At 41.8% G+C, this 17,752-nt stretch overlaps 1 protein-coding gene across 3 annotated transcripts; it reads left to right on the forward strand.

Annotated features, from left to right (window-relative positions):
• Positions 1–3,981: 3,981 nt before the first annotated feature.
• csf2rb (colony stimulating factor 2 receptor subunit beta) lies at positions 3,982–17,462 on the forward strand. Of its 3 annotated transcripts, XM_029727293.1 has the most exons (14): positions 3,982–4,190; positions 4,958–5,091; positions 5,375–5,504; positions 5,605–5,765; positions 5,964–6,118; positions 11,301–11,445; positions 11,790–11,925; positions 12,109–12,263; positions 12,660–12,787; positions 13,026–13,209; positions 14,015–14,111; positions 14,796–14,865; positions 15,563–15,672; positions 15,813–17,462. In XM_029727293.1, exons 2-14 carry the CDS (start codon positions 4,989–4,991, stop codon positions 16,579–16,581), a joined length of 2,343 nt encoding a protein of 780 aa, XP_029583153.1. In that variant the 5' UTR covers positions 3,982–4,190; positions 4,958–4,988; the 3' UTR covers positions 16,582–17,462. The 3 variants fall into 3 exon arrangements, with proteins under 3 accessions (XP_029583153.1, XP_029583151.1, XP_029583152.1); XM_029727291.1 differs by lacking the exon at positions 3,982–4,190 and having other exon boundaries at positions 4,802–5,091; XM_029727292.1 differs by lacking the exon at positions 3,982–4,190 and having other exon boundaries at positions 4,802–5,091; positions 15,566–15,672.
• Positions 17,463–17,752: the final 290 nt, after the last annotated feature.

Below are 17,752 nucleotides of genomic sequence, written 5' to 3' on the forward strand. Positions count from 1 at the left end.
CCTAGTTCTGCCGGTCTCTAGATGACAGATAGTTACAATGTGTCACGTTTACTCCCGCTCCACCGCTCTGTTATGGCAACACATCATTACGCACACCTGGCAACCATCATTACGCACACCTGGACTTCAACACTACGCTGATTACTCCCCCTTTATTTAGCCCTCAGTTGTTAACAGTCCTTAGGTGTTATTGTTTTCTCTCACGTTCAGTATGCGGCGCATGTTTGTTCCTTTGTTTGGTCCTCCCGGTGTGTACATTACACAATGTTAAAGCATTTAATTGGCAGACAGATGGTGAATGGAAAAGGGAGTTGAACACAAACAAACTGCAATACACTGTTACATCCCATTCACACTATTTGACTTTAATCAACCAATCAATCACATTTATTTGACAAAGCCCTTTTTACATCAGCAGTTGTCACAAAGTGCTTTATAATAACCCGGCCTAGACCCCAAAGACCAATAAAAGCAGAAGTGAGAACACAGTGGCCAGAAAAAACTCAGTGGAGGGAAGAAACATAGAAAGGAGACCCGGGTCAGATGTGTGGTCCATCCTCTTCTGAGTGGACTGAGTAGAGATTAAGAGTATGCCAGATTGTTTTAACCTAAACAACAAGGTCATAGTCCAACATAGTATAATTGATAAGCCACAGAAAGTGACGCTTTTGTGAAAAGTCAAATGGTGTTTTCTGAAATGCAAAACAACGACCATGTCTGACTGACTAGAAGGAGTCTTCACAGATCGTGTTTCTGAGTACGTGGCCAGGCGGAGTCTGGTGGGAGTGAAGTGAACAGTGTTGCTGAGAGTATCTGACCTGAACTCAGTCACTCAGGGGTTAATTGTCTGTGTGACTTTGATACAAACATGCCAGGTTTGTCATTAGAAGGGCACTGTATGACTGCTGCTCATGAGGGATAGTGGTGAGGGACCTTACAGAAATAGAATGGAATCAAATAGAATTTAATTGAATAGAATTGAATAGAACAACTTTATTTGAATACAACAGATGAACAGTAGTTGTTCAAAGAGGTTACAGCTGGGGAAAGATGGCACAGGACTATGGCTTATTTGTGGTAGTTATGGAAGTGAAGTAAAAACAACATAATAAGGACTTGTTGCATCCCAAATCATTTTCTGGGTAAAAGTAGTGCATAATGTAGGGAATTAGGTCCCATTTGTGATGCAGACCCTGACTTTATCACAGGCCAGACTCTAGTGGAATATGACACCCAGTGCCATAATTGAAATGGTGAAATTATGGCACTGGGTGTCATTTTATTTCAATGTCAATGTCCTACCGTCCACTAGGGGCAACGCGAACCCCTATTACCATCTAGTAGGCTTGCGATGAGCTACGAGGTTGAGGATGGACTTAAACCAAAGTCTCAAAATGAATTCCTAAACTTAACCATCAAGGTAAGTTTTGGGTTGACTTTTGCACTGTTTGACTGTCAGCTAACGTAGGGGAAGACTGAGGAAGGTTGTAGCACTTTTAACATTAGAAAAAGTTCTCCGAGATTTGTTGGAGCTACATTCAAAATGTGATAGGAACAGCTTCCATCTGTCTGCTACAAATTGGTATTATCTCTCTAAATCAAACAGACAAGGTGTGACTTTGTCTCAAATACAAGGACTGAAATGTTACAATTTACCCCACCTCCCCGGTCAGCAACATGGCTTGTAGTGAAACGTAACAGTTTGGAAAAAATTATAAATCATAACATTGCCATGTTTCAAATTTTGTGCGGCAGAAATAAAATAATAATACAAATCATCAATTGTTTATTTTTGCGTTCCGTTAGCTGGCCCTTCTCAACTAAACAACATCTGGCAGCCAAACAACAACATCTGGACTAAACATTTGAATTCATCATGTGAACATGTGTGATCTTGAGGGATCACATGTGCTTTTATGTAAAGTTAATGTGATAACGTGACAACATGCGAAGCAACATGTGACAGCATGAAACTACACATGTGACATGTGAGCACATGTGAGAACATGATCTCATGTTAAAAACATGTGGGCATGCAACATTTCAACATGTGATACCATGTGATACCATGAAACTACACTATTTGTGAAATTTCACATGTGAAATCATGTGCAAGTGAAATTTCACATGTGAAATAATGTGCAAATGTGTTTTTGGAACACTTCACATGAGATATTGAGGGGATTTGAGTATCGGACACAGGTTGCCCCGGTGGGAGGAGTTTGCCCCGGGTGAATAGTGATTGCATTCGTTTTAGAAATGTGAAATGCTCTAAAAACACATCAATTCACATGTGAAATGTCACATGGGAAGTTTTCCAAAACCACATGTTTCTTTCCATGTTTGTGTGTGATTGGTGTGTGTGTGTGTGTGTGTGTGAGTAAATGCTGGACATGCTCACTGAATCAGAGTCACAGTTGTAACCTTGGTATGGTAGTCCTGGGGTACAGGCTTGGAGGGCCCATCATTTGTATTCCCTTAGGCTTGTTACATCTAACCCTGACCCTTGCAGCCATTATTTATCTTCAAGTTTAGCTAAGTTCAAACTTTAGCATTGCTAACTTACATGAAATACATCTACACACACTGGTTATAAACCTGATATAAGTTTTGTGATTCTAACGACAAAGTAGGTGATGCCATCACCAACATGCATTTGGTGAAGGCATTTGATTTTTTTACCTCAAAATCATATTTCGGTCAATAAAATATGCAAAGTCTATCACAGGGTCTTGTTTCTTCACATGAGGGTTGAGGACTAAACGGACCATGTGCACAGTGAGTCACATGATTCTAGCTTGTTCCTGATTAGAGATATTGAGTGTTACAACCATCCCCGGTCTCCCCTATGCCAAAATATGCCATAAATAAGACAGCCATACAGTCCATAATCTATAGACAGCACCACAGCCTGTCCCACACACCATCATTAAAATGGCTAGGGATGGCGTATCTCTGTTGCTGCCTTTATGGTGGTGTTTTCTTTGGAGCTTGTGTTGCTTTATCATTATGCTCAATTGTCACTGTTCTTTCTGTGTTGTGTCGCAGTAATGATGTTCGAGTGTAGGTTTTGGCCTTTGAGTCAGCTTAAAAAACCTCATCAGTGGTCTATGTGAGTAACATACATTTAACAGAGCCAAATTGTCACCCTGCTAGGGACTAGGCAGGCGTTCTTCTACAGACATCGAGCCTCTCCCTTCACGCCACAGTGAGCAGGATAAGCTGCTCTAGCAGCCCAGCACAGCTTCTAGACTCCGTCACAAATTGCACCCCGTAGGCCTCTGTTCATAAGTAGTGCACTATGTAGGGAATGGGGTGCCATTTGGGACACAGTATCCAGACTCAGGCGTTTCCCTGTCTGTCTGTGTGCTAGCTAAGGACTGCTGTATTATACAGTGAATTTGCTCTGCTACTGAAGTGCAGTCCTGGCATGCCAAAGGGACTTAAAGGGCATCAATGGTGTGCGTCCCAAATGGCACCCTATTCCCTATTTAATGCACTACTTTTGACCAGGGACCATAGGGTTCTGGTCAAAAGTAGCGTACTATATAGGGAATAGGGTGCCATTTGGGACAAAGATAATTACTGTACTGACGTGACACTGCCTGAACCAACTAAGAAACTTCACTGATCAGTCTTCACACTGTTCAGTAGCACCTCACTGGAAATCCCCATCACTCATAAAAGGCCTGGGCTAGAAGCTCACTCTTGTGTAACAGCAAGACAATTATAAGATGACAGAAAAGGAATAAGTTATTTTAGATAAATTGTGTGAAAGTGATATTCATAATTTATGCATACTATACATACTAGGCTACTTATACTACCCTCAGGGCAGCATTTCATTCCATACTATATCCCTATGAGCACAATATGTGAAATTATGTTGAAAATGTTGAAAAGATACCTTTTTTGGTTGAAAATATGTTGAAAATATGTATTTTTGGTTGAAAAGTGTTTTTTCAATGTTTTGTGCTCACTGAGAGCGTACTGATCACACTGTGATGGAGCTGAATGTTGATTAAGTGTCATTTTTGACCACATGATAAACAGCCAAATGAAAAGAGGAAGCAGATAAAGTTGAGGCTACAGACCGAACACATTTGGCATGAGTCTTGACGTTTCTTCGCACACCATAACTTCTTGGAAATAGAACTACAGAATTCACTGAACACTGAATAGGAGACTAGGTGAGAACAACTTAAATAGTATAAATAAGCTTACATACAAGTGTTCATTTTGGGGGATTCTTACCATCTCTTTGTATTTTAACCTCTATCCCACAACGTATTCTTAGAATGCTTATTTAGAAACGCACGCACAGACAGACACAGACACAGACACACACACACACACACACACACACACAGTATCTGATGGGGATTTCTCAACGTCACTACAATCACAATTCTCTGCCACTTTTTTTGTTCATGCTTCTAGTCCAAAATGTCTGTGCCTGATAGAAGGACATTACAGTGAAGAGAGTATCACAATCAAAAGAAACAGAGGCTACGTCCAAAATGCCAGCATAATATAAAGTGCAATACTATTGACTAGGTCCCATAGGGTAGTGTGCACTCTATATAGGGAATAGGGTGCCATTTGGAACATATAAAGACAGAGCAAGCAAACAAGGGTGAGAAGAACGGATGTGTGGTTACAGCGGATGGTAGGAGGAACATCAGAGTCACTCAGTGAAGAATATACTGTAAGGGAAGTGAGTGGTAATGATGTCATTTTTTCCGAGAATTGTGATATTTGCGTGTGTGTGCACGTTCATGAGAGAGAGAGAGAGAGAGAGAGAGTGAGTGAGACTTTTTGTATCTGAGCCATTTTTCTCTGAACCCTGACAGATATAGCAGTCAGTCCACATAATGCGGGCCCAAGATGGTCTAGATCTAGAAGGTTAATTACTGAGACCCACCTGCTGACCCTTACCCATGTTCTTCTGCTCCAGGGGACCTGTCCTCCTGCGCACCCCGGGAAACATGCTCCTCTTCTGGATGTCTTGTGGATCACTTCTCCCTCTCCTGGTCCTTTGCTATAACGGACAACAGCGCTGCACAATCCAGGACAACAAACAATATCATGGTAGGGTCTAAGTCTAAGAATCTTTTTAGCAGATATCGATGACAACAAAATGTATAATTTAGACATATGGTTAAACGTTTAACTGTGGACATTATAGAAAGTCTTATTAAGATACAGACACTAGCACAACACTGTCACCACCCACTTGGAAATGTATTTTTTTCCAGAAGTGATTGTAGATCATATTTTCTACCCTATAGAGAGAACTGTACACTACATCATAGAGCACAATGTGTTCTAATTATATTGTCTATGTCCTTCTTCCCACTCCCTCTCTCCATAGTGTCCCCTGTGCTTGAGTCCCTGCGGTGCTACAATGACTACAGCTCCTACGTCCGCTGTAGCTGGGAGGAGAGTCCACGCCCGTCCTCACAACCGTTAGCCCTATACTACTGGGACAGCACTGAGAACCGGTAAGGATGGAGCTGATGGGGTGATGAGAGAGGGAGGGAGGAACACCAAAAAACAATGTACTCAATGAACTCATGTCTCCCTCTTTCTCCGACCCTCTAGTGAGTCCTTGTGTAAACCCTATGGTCAGCCAGTACTGAATCCCAACAGCATCAAGCTCACTGCCCAGTGTCAGTACAACACTGGTTACTTTGGCATCAATACCAACCATGTCTTCTTCTTCAATACCTCCTGTCCCCCTGCCCTGCTTCTGTCTAAGAATGGTGAGTTGTAACATTGCAGGACCCCCTGTCATAAGTCATTGGTTCTCAATTATTTTACATTTACATGTTTCATTTTAGTTACAAGTTAGCTAGCAGATGACCAAATTCAGTCAAAATATATAGGGTCCTATATCTGTATTTGTCTAGTCATGTATGTGTTGATTTGTTTTTGACAGTGTGTGCATGTGTGTATTACAGTGAGGGTGCGTACACCAGTCCACCTATCACAGCAGCTTGTAGAGAGAGGGGGCCGTTTGCTCAGCTGGAAAAGCCCCTACCCCACATCATCCCTCTTGACCCCCACTCTCAACTACCAGGTCAACTACAGGAGGTCTAACCAGGATGACTGGACAGTATGTACTGGAGTAACAAACAATTAGCTTGAGTGCCATATCTTGTTTGTGCTACATACACTGCGTGCACAATTATTAGGCAAATTGTATTCCTCTGCATTAATTTTATTGTTGAACAAACACAATGCTCTCAGTCAATCCAAAATGTTATTGAAACTCAAACCTGAACGTTTAACAAAGGAAAAGTGAGTTTTGTCTTTCTCAGGGAAATATATAAGTGTGCACAATTATTAGGCAACTATTAGTGTGCAGAATTATTAGGCAACTAAATTATAAAAATGATTTCTCTCAACTCACTTGTTTATTCTCAATTTTTAGAGTAAGTGTAACAGATAAGTAACACAAAATGACAATTATAGAACATTTTTGGCCTTTCAAAAATATTCAGTGACCAATATAGCCACCCTTATTTTCAATAACTGCCATGAGCCTTCCATCCATGGAGTCTGTCAGTTTATTGATCTGTTCACGATCAATTTCTCCCACAAGTTCTCAATAGGATTTAAGTCAGGTGAGGAAGGGGGCCAGGCAGGGGCGGAAATCCCGGGGGGGACGGGGGGGACACGACCCCCCCATCCTGAGAAAAATATGATTTGTCCCCCCCAATATATCACTGAAACATAACTATGTAATTTAAATAATATTAATAATACGCAATGAAAGCAATTGTGCTGATTATAGACACTTAATAGCGCGTTTTTAAGTTTCAAAAGATTGCGACCCCCCCCACCCTTTGCCTCACAATGGTTTGATCCACTGCCAGTTCCTTAGTTGGCAAGGTAACAGAGGGGTGGTATCCACTGTCTGAAAGGCACTCAATGAACGTAACTGACGTGAGGTTTATCCAGTCAATCGCGCACACACACTAGCTGAATATGCAGACCTAGCGGGCAAATATTAACTATTAAGCTAGCTAGTAATTATTCCATTTATGTGGCCTCGTCAAAGATGGAATCTTTGCTATCGTCAATTTATTCCAAGATCAGCATGCAGATGATGTAAGTTTGTGCTTCAAAGTCCCTGTGATAAGGTTAGCGATAAACTGAAGTCCAAACTGAACAGAACTACACTCTCTTCTACCATTGTCTTAAATATATTTAATGGTCTCGTTGCAAAAGCTAAATTGTCGCAGGGAACTTTTATTTATTTATTTTATTTCACCTTTATTTAACCCGGGTAGCAAAGACTATAGCAAACACCACTGAAACGGAATTGGTGCTCGCTAGCTTTGCAAATTTAGCTATTGTTGGAAGCCAGCCAATATGAAACAAACTATTAAAATTACAAAAGGTTGCAGCATATGTTGTGTAAATGGTGAACTCATACAGCTGTCAACTCTTGTCATTTTAAGCCGTTTCACATTTGCTAGCTACCTTTTAGATTGAAGCCCAAATAGAATGATAAAAGATAAGATGATAGAAGCCCATCTCCTACTGTAAATAACCTACACACGGTGTGTGTGTGTAGCCAGCCAGCCAGGTAGAAAAATGGCAGAAAAATAAAAGACGGACATCAGAGTATTTTTCAGTACACCAAAATGCAAAGTAAGAACCCTAGTAGCCTAATATCTCAAAGACTAGTTGTGAAATGTTCATAAGAAAGAAATGAAATTCTAATGGAAATGTTTCACAGTGATGTCATTAGGCAGAGCAGGCAACACATGGCACACAGACAGCAGAGTTGGGGACAGATATGCAGGGACAGACTGGCAGAGACAGGGAGTCTCAGGTAAGTTTTTTGAGTCTTTGTTTGGCAACATTATGAAAGGTTCTACATTTTTTTTAGTTGTAAAATAGGAACATAATTGGAAAATGCCATGGATACCCCCACTTTCAACTTAAACTGGTGACTGAACTAAGATTTGTTAAAGGCAATGGTATTGCTCTTGTGATTAGTTGTGTAGTTTTGGGTACCGGTAGTTAGGAGTACGGCAAACACCTTATTTCTTTGGTTCCTCAATATACATTTACCATATTACAATGTAGGCTATGTGTTACAGCACTACTTTTGGTGTCCCCCTCAGGAATTGCTCTTGAGAAAATTTCATGTAATTGTCACCTCCAAAGTTGATATCAGATTTTCGCCCCTGGGGCCAGGTCATTATTCAGGCATCTTTGAGGCCCTTGCAGGCTAGCCAAGCAGTAGAGTACTTGGATGCATGTGATGGAGCATTCTCCTGCATAAAGATCATGGCCTTCTAGAATGCTGAGGACTTCTTCCTGTAATGAGGCTGTTTGACGAAAGAATCTTCCAGAAACTGGCAGTAGGTTTGGGAGTTGAGTTTCAGTCCATCTTCAACCCGAAAAGGTCCAACTACCTCATCCTCAATGATAGCAGCTCATACCAGTACCCCTACTTCACCTTGCTGGCACCTGACTCAAAGTGGTGCCCTGTGTCCATTACTGATCCAGCCACGGGCTCATCCATTTGGTCCATCAAGAGTCACTTTCATTTGCCTAATAATAATGCACACCTTGATATAAGGTGTTATTCACTTTCACCACACCCTCCCTCATTACACAAATACATATCACCTGAAAATGATTAAATCCAATAAGCATTCAAGTTTATATGGTTTGGAGTTCGAAAATGTGAATAGAAACAATGATAAGATCAGAATACTCACTTGCCTAATAATTGTGCACTCAGTGTATTGCCAACTCCCTGTTACTCATTGTCAAGGACAGCAGACAAAAGCGCAAACAATTCTGGGACCAGGTTACATACAATGTTCTTTTAAAGACTGCTATTCATCTAAGACATGTGCTTCTGAATCTTCATAAATACAGTACACACTCTTAGAAAAATGGGTTCCAAAAGGGTTCTTCGATTGTCCTCATAGGAGAAACCTTTTTGGTTCCAGTTAGAACTCTTTTGGGTTCCATGTAGAACCCTCCACAGGAAAGGGTCTACGTGGAACCCAATTGGGTTCTACCTGGAACCAAAAAGTGTTCTTCAAAGGGTTCTCCTTGGGAACAGCCAAATAACCCGTTTAGGTTCTAGATACCACCTTTTTTTCTAAGTGTTAGTAAACATATTGCTTATGTTTTCTGACCCTCTTGTAAAAAGACATACTAACTCTCATGGTTTTTCATCATGGCATGAGATATCCCCCGCAAAACAAGCACAAGTTTAGGGTAGTTTTGCTCGGTGACAAAATCATGAATCACTTCTTTAAAATCATTCATCACTACCTCTTTGCTTCCTGCCCAGTGGTGTCACCAGAGTTTCATATCATTTGGGGGCTCAGTCCTGAAGACCAGGGGCTGAGGGGTTTGTGGGTGAGAAAAAAGGGGCCTTTTCTAAAATCATTTCCTGTAATTCTACATCATTTTACATGACTGGAGACATTACAATAATATATTTTTATACCACACAAATTATCTAAATGTCAAGCTGCTAAAACAAACAACCCTTGTCTTAAATGCAACAAGAGGATAGGCAAATGAAAAGAGTGGATACTCAGATCTTAGGTCTACAATATGAGGAGGAAATTATAGTCCATCAACTTTCCAGTGTTTACTCACCAATTTAAACAGAATTGTTTCGCAAGTGTATTTTGAAATATTGCGAAATACCTTCTAGCTGCTGCCTGCTGTTCATTGACAGCCACAACTCAACAATCAGCTGTTTTATATTTGCCGTAATCGCTCACAATGTGACAAAACACAATCTACAGCAATTATTTTAAATAAGCTATTGATCCTCTGTGTCTAAGTTATGCTGGGGTAGTATTTTCAATGGTTTGTTGTATTTTTATAGAGACAGGAGTAATTATATAATTTGTCAAATTTAATTCAATTTATCTGCAGCACTTCCAGCACCCCTTCCTGCAGCTCTATGGTTTCTTCCATGCGCTATGCTCCCCCCAAGGCCAAATAATCAACACTTCTTATTATTAATTAAATGGATTGTGGTCAGTAACCCCATATGAGGTTATTGTATAGGTAGGCCTACTGTTACAATAATATTTTAAATAATCAAGCAGCAAATAGCCTAGCCTAAAATTACAAGAGAATAAATTCAGTAAATCAATGAAGCCAATAGTGGTTTCAGCTATATTGTTATTAAATATATTGTTATTACATTTTTTAAACAATAACAAAAAAAACATGTCAAATTGCTTAAATAGTCTATGGGAAAAGTGTACAATGTGTATTCACATCAGTAGGCTGTGTGACTAAAACGCATCAGAAAAGTATTGGAAAGTTCAGGAAACATCAGGGAAGCTCATCAGGTAGGCTATATAGGCCTAATTGTGTGTGTGTAGAGAACATCTGCGTTGCTTTTAACTGCTAGATGAATGATCATGAGCACTCAACTAAACGTAGCTAACATTACCCAGCATATTTGTAACCTAACATCCAAACAGAGTTTCAGTGAAAACAAAAATTGGACATTGATTGATTTATCAAGACGAGTTCCCAAGCTGTCCCAATCAAAACAGTGCTGGATTGATCAGTTGACCACACATGGAAATTGCTTTACATTTATTATAACCAGTGCTATTGTTTTAGGTAGCCTACCAGAGCACCATTTTATCACTTATTAAGCCATTTCTGAATGAAAGTTGGTACCAACATGAAACCTTTCATTCAGAAAATCCTAAAACACCAAGTTAGGCCTACCTTATTATAAATCAGGCCATCATCACTGTCAATCGTGAATGATAATTCTTCACGTTTTACAGGTTAAACGTCCATGCTGCATGCATGCCAACAGTTCGATCCCAAACAGGTTGATGGGAATATGCAATTTGATCTGTCTCAATAGTCTGAAGTGGTTTCCACCCTTTCATCTGCACTAATTTGAAGCCAAAGGATAGGTGGAAGCAGTTGAAAGATTCTTTCAGGAAGTCTACTTTCACCTGTCCAGACCAGGTCCTTCACACTAGTGCAGATGAAGGGAAGAAAACAAAGAAAGGAACCCACTGAGGACACACTGGTTGAATCAACGTTGTTTCCATGTTATTTCAATGAAATTATGTTGAACCAACGTGGAATAGATGTTGAATTGATGTCTGTGCCCAATGGAGAGCCACTTTAGTAAATTGAGATGCACATATAATGTGCGTACCAAATGGCATCCTATTGCCTTTATAGTACACAACTTTAGACCAGAGCCTTGTGGGGCACTATGCCATTTGGGACTCCATATTCTTTGTCTGTTTCTCTCTGTGCAGGCAGTGGAGGTTCAGGACACCCAGCTGAGTGTGAAGGCTGAAGCTCAGGTGCCCGGCTTCCAGTATGAAGCTAAGGTGAGGGCAAGGGGGAAGACGGGACTGTGGAGCGAGTGGAGCCCCCTAGTGACCTGGTTGACTGAGGAGGGTGAGTGGAAACACTACATATACATAAACATACTCCATCCTCCATCCTCCATAATGTAATGTCATACAATGAAATGTATTAATTTCATAGGATTGTAATGAGTTTGTAATGAAATTGTAATGAGCGACTTGCGATGGCATGTGATTTACGTGGAGGTGTCAGGGAGTTGTGATCGCGTCATGTTAGCATTGCTCAGTCGTGCATCAATGTCTTCTTTCCTTTTGTTCACTCCCGTCCTCCCTAATTCCCCTTCTCTCTCTCTCTCCCTCTCTTTCTGTCTCTCTCTTCCTCCTGTCCTCCTGTCCTCCTGTTCCCTCCCTCCCTTCCCTCCCTCCCTCACTCAGACCCTGTGCCAGGCCCCTCCAATGCGCAGTGTGTGTTGGATAATGAGACTGCGGTGACATGCAGCTGGGAGGTGAAGAGAGACCTGGCTCAGTTCCTTACCTTCCATCTGTCCTGCAAACACAACCACGCTGCACCGTGAGTTAAGATCTGTGTGTATGCCTTTGTGTGTGCGCGCTGCATGTGTTCATGTGTGTGCGCCCATGGATGAGACAGAACAGTTGACTACGCTTCAGTCTCATAGATGACTACTCTCTTTCATTGTCCTCCCGCTTCTCCATCCAGCCATCCATTTCTCTCTTCCTTTCGCCATCTCTCCAGAGCCCAGAAATGCTGTGATAACACCATGGTCAGCACTCCATCCAGGGGTCCAATGCTCAAATACATCTGCTCCTTCCATGTCCAAGACTTAGAGCAGCTAGAGGTGGAGCTCGTACCCACACGCAACAGCAAAAAGTTTAAGACACACAAAAACAGTGAGTCCTTTTCACACCGAGACAGGGGTGATATTTGGGGGAGAATAAAATCTCATAGCTGAGACTCAATTTATGATGATATTTGTTTTGATGCAATTCAGAAAATATACTGCCTCAGTGATTGTGTATCAGTGCTGCCACCTGGAGTTTATATTGTGGTATTACAGGCACCATTTTCTAGAAGGTTTTGTATAATTTTAGCCAGTAGTTTAGAAATTAGTGCTCATGAGCCAAAACGAGACTTGGGAAATTGTGCACAACTGTGTACAACGTCATCCATTTCATACGATATGTTACGTCCTGCAAAAAAATAAATACATTCGTAAGTGCTTAAGATCCCATTCAATCTCTTTAAAGTTTCTTGATGTCTGACTCTTGATGTCTCTCTCCACACAGTTCGTCCAAACCGTCCACTCAAAGTGCAGGTAGAAGAGAGAGATGGGAACTGGATTCTAAAATGGAATCCGCCAGAATCTAAGGTTGATCTGACCTATCAGGTGCACTACTGGAGTAATGACACTCAGGTAGGAGAAGTATGTTATCTATTTTTGTGCTATACTTTCACAGGAAGCGGGACGATCCAAAAGCAATGTCTTTTCATTTTCACTATTACATTTGATCATCTCTAGTTCATCAGCTAAAGAACGCTTATCAAGCGAGATAGACTGTTGCTTTTTTAAGCATCTCATGAATAGATCATTTGACAATGACTGATAATTCTACTGTGTCTCACTTGGTTCTGTCCAACCTTCTCTTTTTCAGGAGGATACTACGTTCCTCAATGTCTCCCAGGGGTCCCGCTCGCTCTCCATCCTGGGGGTGTCCCTACGCCCCTCTGAGTGCTACCTGGTTAAGGTGAGAGCCCTGGTGGTCCCGGGAAATGGTGATACTTTTGACGGACTCCCCTCAGAATGGACCGACCCAGTGGAGTGGACCACACAACCAGGTAATGGACCTAGATAGTATCTCCTGGTTGAAGGATGTTTTTAATAGTATTCTAATCTATTGTTGTATTCTATTCTAGCCTGAGAGAGTCAACTCCTTGTCACTCATTGTCATGTCAATTGCTGTATATGGCTTGACAATGACAGCAATGGAGTTGGCAAGAGCACAAACTTGGATCAAGCTAATTCTATTTTTTTTTCCAAATAACTCTGAAAACATATTTTATCATCAGAGAAAACCAGTCTGCACTGAAACAAGTACAAATGGGGGGATGTGAACCATATTTTATTATTTACAATTCATCTAGTCGTGCCAGCCATGCGAGTCAAAATAGCGGAGCTCTAAAAACTATAATGTGATTATCTATTCATGAGATGCTGAATGAAAAAGCACCAAAGTTCATATCCCTTGAATAATGTTTTCAAAAACAAATGTAAAGACTTTCATTATGTATTAAAGAGTGTTTTTTTTTTGTTTCCATGTGTTAGTCTTATGTGAAACCACGATATTTGCTTTGATGTGAAAAATGAGAAAATAAAAAAGGAGAAAATAATATTGAAATGTGTTGAACACACCGTTCGGAGGGTTCGGAGAGTGAAATAATAAGAAATTAAGACTAGACTTGATGAAGGCAGCATACAGGAGCTGATCAAATGTGACTTTGTTCTCTTGAAGCAACCACCATCTCAATCAGTTCACATGACAGACAGGAATATTCAGACACTACTAATCTATTACTCATTGATGATCATCAACTACATTTTCCACTCTTACATATACATCTTTTGTCCCATGTCTCCTGGTAGCTTCCTGGTCCATCACCACCTTCCTCTACGTCTTCATCGGTATACTGGTGGCCATTGTCTTCATCGCTCTCTATGTTACCATACCAGCCTGTCACAGGTGATTACTCAGACTTCTCCAAATGTTTCTATTGTTTTTCTACCATTTTAATTCGCCCCTTCAAATCAAACTTTATTTGTCACATGGGCCGAATACAATAAGTGTAGACTTTACCGTGAAATGCTTACTTACAAGCCCTTAACCAACAGTGCAGTTCAAGAAAAATAAAATATTTACCAAGTAGATGCCCTTGTGTTATTACTAGTGTTAAAGCCGGTGCTTCCATACAGGTGTGGTTCCTGAGTGAATTAAGCAATTAACATCCCATCATGCTTAGGGTCATGTATAGAAATGCTCTGCAGGCCATTATTTTGGCTACCATGGCTATGGGAACACAATAGGATGACAATGGCCCTATCCACAGGGCACGAGTGGTCACTGAATGGGTTGATGAGCATGAAAACCATATAAACCACATGCCATGGCCTTCTCAGTCACCAGATCCCAACCCAATTGAACACTTATGGGAGATTCTGGGGTGGCGCCTGAGACAACAGTTTCCACCACCATCAACAAAACATCAAATTATGTAATTTCTCATGGAAGAATGGCGTCGCATCCCTCCAATAGAAACTTGTCGAATCTATGCCAAAGTTATGTTGGTGTTTCCTTTATTTTGGCGGTTACCTGTCATTCTATTCATTCATCCATCCATTGATTCATTCATTCGTTTTCTGTCTGTAGGAGGGTAGTCCTGTGGGAGGTGTCTGTCCCGTCGCCCCTCAAGAGCAAGGTACTGGGAGAGGTCATTAAGGTAAGTCTGAATACATCTGAATGGCTGAGTATTCATCCAGCATTATTCACAAAGCATCTCGCTGTGGACTATTCAGCTATTGAATATATGACAACTGCACTCAATAATAATACAAATCATCTAGACTGTGCACAAAGATCATTTTTCATAACCACTATAAATTACGTTGTGTGTATCCAGGGCTGTGCACTGACCTTTTAGCGGGCAGGTGCTCAAAATGAAAAAAATGGCAATTCATATCTCGAAATTCATAACATACTAACTGCCTCTGTAGCGAACATTTAAACATGCTTTAGCATTGGCCTATTTAGTTCTGCAACAACACACTCACAAGATTGTAAGCAAGCTAGTTACAGTGCCTCCTAAAGACATGATTGACATCGGGAAAAGAGGGTCGGCTATCAGCTAATCATTAATGTTGATTGACGTAAATCTGCTAGTTTGTGAACTTGACAATGTCATGACGACTTGGGGGCAATGGGTTCAGAACAACAACGACAAAAACTGTACACAAAAAAATATACCACCACCCAAAAGGGCGAGTGGGAGGGCAAAGGGGAGTGGGAGGGCAAAGGGGCAGGTGGGAGAGTAAAGGTAGGTGGGAGAGTAAAGGCACCCCTATCTGTGCACGTGCCTGCATGTATCTATCTTTCATAGTTCATCACTCACAGATAATGGTATGTCCTCTCTTTCCCAGAAGTCTCCTGATAGGTTGTTATTCCATGAGAGTGAGAGAAGTGAGAAGACCTACATCTGCAGAGTACAGACACTGGAGAGCAGGGAGGATAACAGTCTCTGCTCAAGCTGGTAAAACTAGCTCATATCTTTATACTTATTTAACCTACACTATCCAACACTTATAAAAGATAACTCGTACACATGGTGACCTGGCTCAACCCTAACCCTAGCCTCAATCCTAACCCTTACCTCACTATGTTGTGTTGCAGCTCTTCAGATAGTCCATTCTGGTTGAACCCAGATGTAAAGGCCAATGGACTGTTCCATTCCATTACCAAGGAGGGGTGGAAGAAGTATGACCCAAACTCTTCCTCCCTCCATTTGCTGTCTGTGGACAGATCTGGCCCTCCTGCTCTAGACTCATCCGGCTTCAGCTTCAGTGGCCCTTACATCTTCTGTGGCAACAGTTCACCGCCGCCCTGTGAGGAGTCCGACAACACTCTCTCTAACTCTAAACCCACTTCTCCGTCCTCCTCGGAGAGGTCTGCCCCATCCCACTCGGAGTCGAGTGAGAGCTACGTGGTGATGCCTCAGGCCTGTGCTGTCCTGTCCAGATCAACAGAGGGAGTGTCTGATGGTGTTATGAGCGCTGTAGTAGCGGACAACAGTAAGAACACCGGTAACAACAACGGCAACAACGACATCATGGCATGGCCCAAGTCAGAGCTCCTCCCACCCGGACCTAGCTCTATGCCCACCTGCTCACCACCCAGTGAGATTGAAAACCCTCCTCCAGCGTACACACCGCCCACCACCACAACCACCCCCCTCACCTTGACCCCAGTGGGCCCTACCCTACACACCTCTGGGTACTGCTTCCTCCCGGCCCTACAGGCACTTGGGGGCTGGGGCAATGTGCAGTCTTCTGGACCACCTAAAGGGGGCAGTCAAGAGCAGCAGGCCTGTAGGAGGGAGATGAGGCAGGAGGAGCAGTGCAAGGAGGATCCCTATGTCAGACTGTCCCAGCTAGCCACTTAGCTAACTAGCTAACCCCATCTAATGCTGGACAACATGAGGGCCACTATACATCACTGTTCTCAATATTTATCCATTCTAACACTAACACACCTGTCTCAACTAATCACAAGAGCTTGATTATTAGTTGGACTAGTTCATTCAGGTGCGTTAGTGTTGGAATGGACCACATGTGTAAAACTACTGATTTGTGGTCACTGAAGACTGGGTTGTGATTGAGAAACACTTCTATTTCTGGGACGGAAAACTGTTAGAGCCTCCCTTGATTACTCACAATGCCCAGCAGATGGCAGCACTGTACTTACTGTGTATCTGTTGAACTCACAGAGGTGACCTATTTATTTATTTGACCTTTATTTAACTAGGCAAGTCAGTTAAAAACAAATTCTTATTTTCAATGACAGCCTAGGAACAGTGGGTTAACTGCAAAACGACAGATTTGTACCTTGTCAGCTCGGGGATTCAATCTTGCAACCTTTCGGTTACTAGTCCAATGCTCTAACCACTAGGCTACGCTGCCGCCCCTATGGATTCTACTGTAAGGACTAACTACAAACACAGAAGCATTCCTCTCTGGGTGGTAAGGTGACTGAGGGCCAGATTCCCAGGTGTCCACCACATCACATGGATGGTACATGTGTAACAGTGTGGCACTGTTGAGTATGTGAACGCAGCCTTATGCCTCTGTCAGTGCCAGTGGCTGTTCATGTCGTTCTACAGCAGGGGTCAGCCCGCGGGCCGCAAAGTGCTGTGTTACAGAATGCAGAATGGTGATGACGGTCTCCTGGTCAAATGTCATTCGTCACAAGCTTTGTAAACAACTGGTGTAGACTTAAGGTGAAATGCTTAATTATGGGCCCTTCCCAACAATGCAGAGAGAAAAATATAGAAAAAAAGAATAGCACAAGGAATAAATCCACAATGAGTAATGATAACTTGGTTATATACACAGCGTACCAGTACTGAGTAGATGTGTAGGGATACGAGATAATTGAGGTAGATATGTACATATAGGTAGGGGTAAAGTGACTAGGCAACAGGATAGATAATAAACAGTAGCAGCAGCGTATGTGATGAGTCAAAAGAGTTAGTGCAAAGAGAGTCAATGCAGATAGTCTGGGTATCTATTTAATTAACTATTTAGCAGTCTTATGGCTTGGCGGTAGAAGCTGTT

The sequence above is a fragment of the Salmo trutta genome, chromosome 32 (genome assembly GCF_901001165.1).
Source record: "Salmo trutta chromosome 32, fSalTru1.1, whole genome shotgun sequence".
NCBI lineage: Eukaryota > Metazoa > Chordata > Actinopteri > Salmoniformes > Salmonidae > Salmo > Salmo trutta.

Excerpts from the sequence above, each read along its gene's own strand:
- csf2rb (XM_029727291.1), top strand. The coding sequence starts at position 4,941 with ATGTTCTTCTGCTCCAGGGGACCTGTCCTCCTGCGCACCCCGGGAAAC. Across the intron at positions 5,766-5,963 it reads CCTGCTTCTGTCTAAGAATG|TGAGGGTGCGTACACCAGTC; the intron begins GTGAGTTGTAAC and ends TGTGTATTACAG. Across the intron at positions 6,119-11,300 it reads CTAACCAGGATGACTGGACA|GCAGTGGAGGTTCAGGACAC; the intron begins GTATGTACTGGA and ends CTCTCTGTGCAG.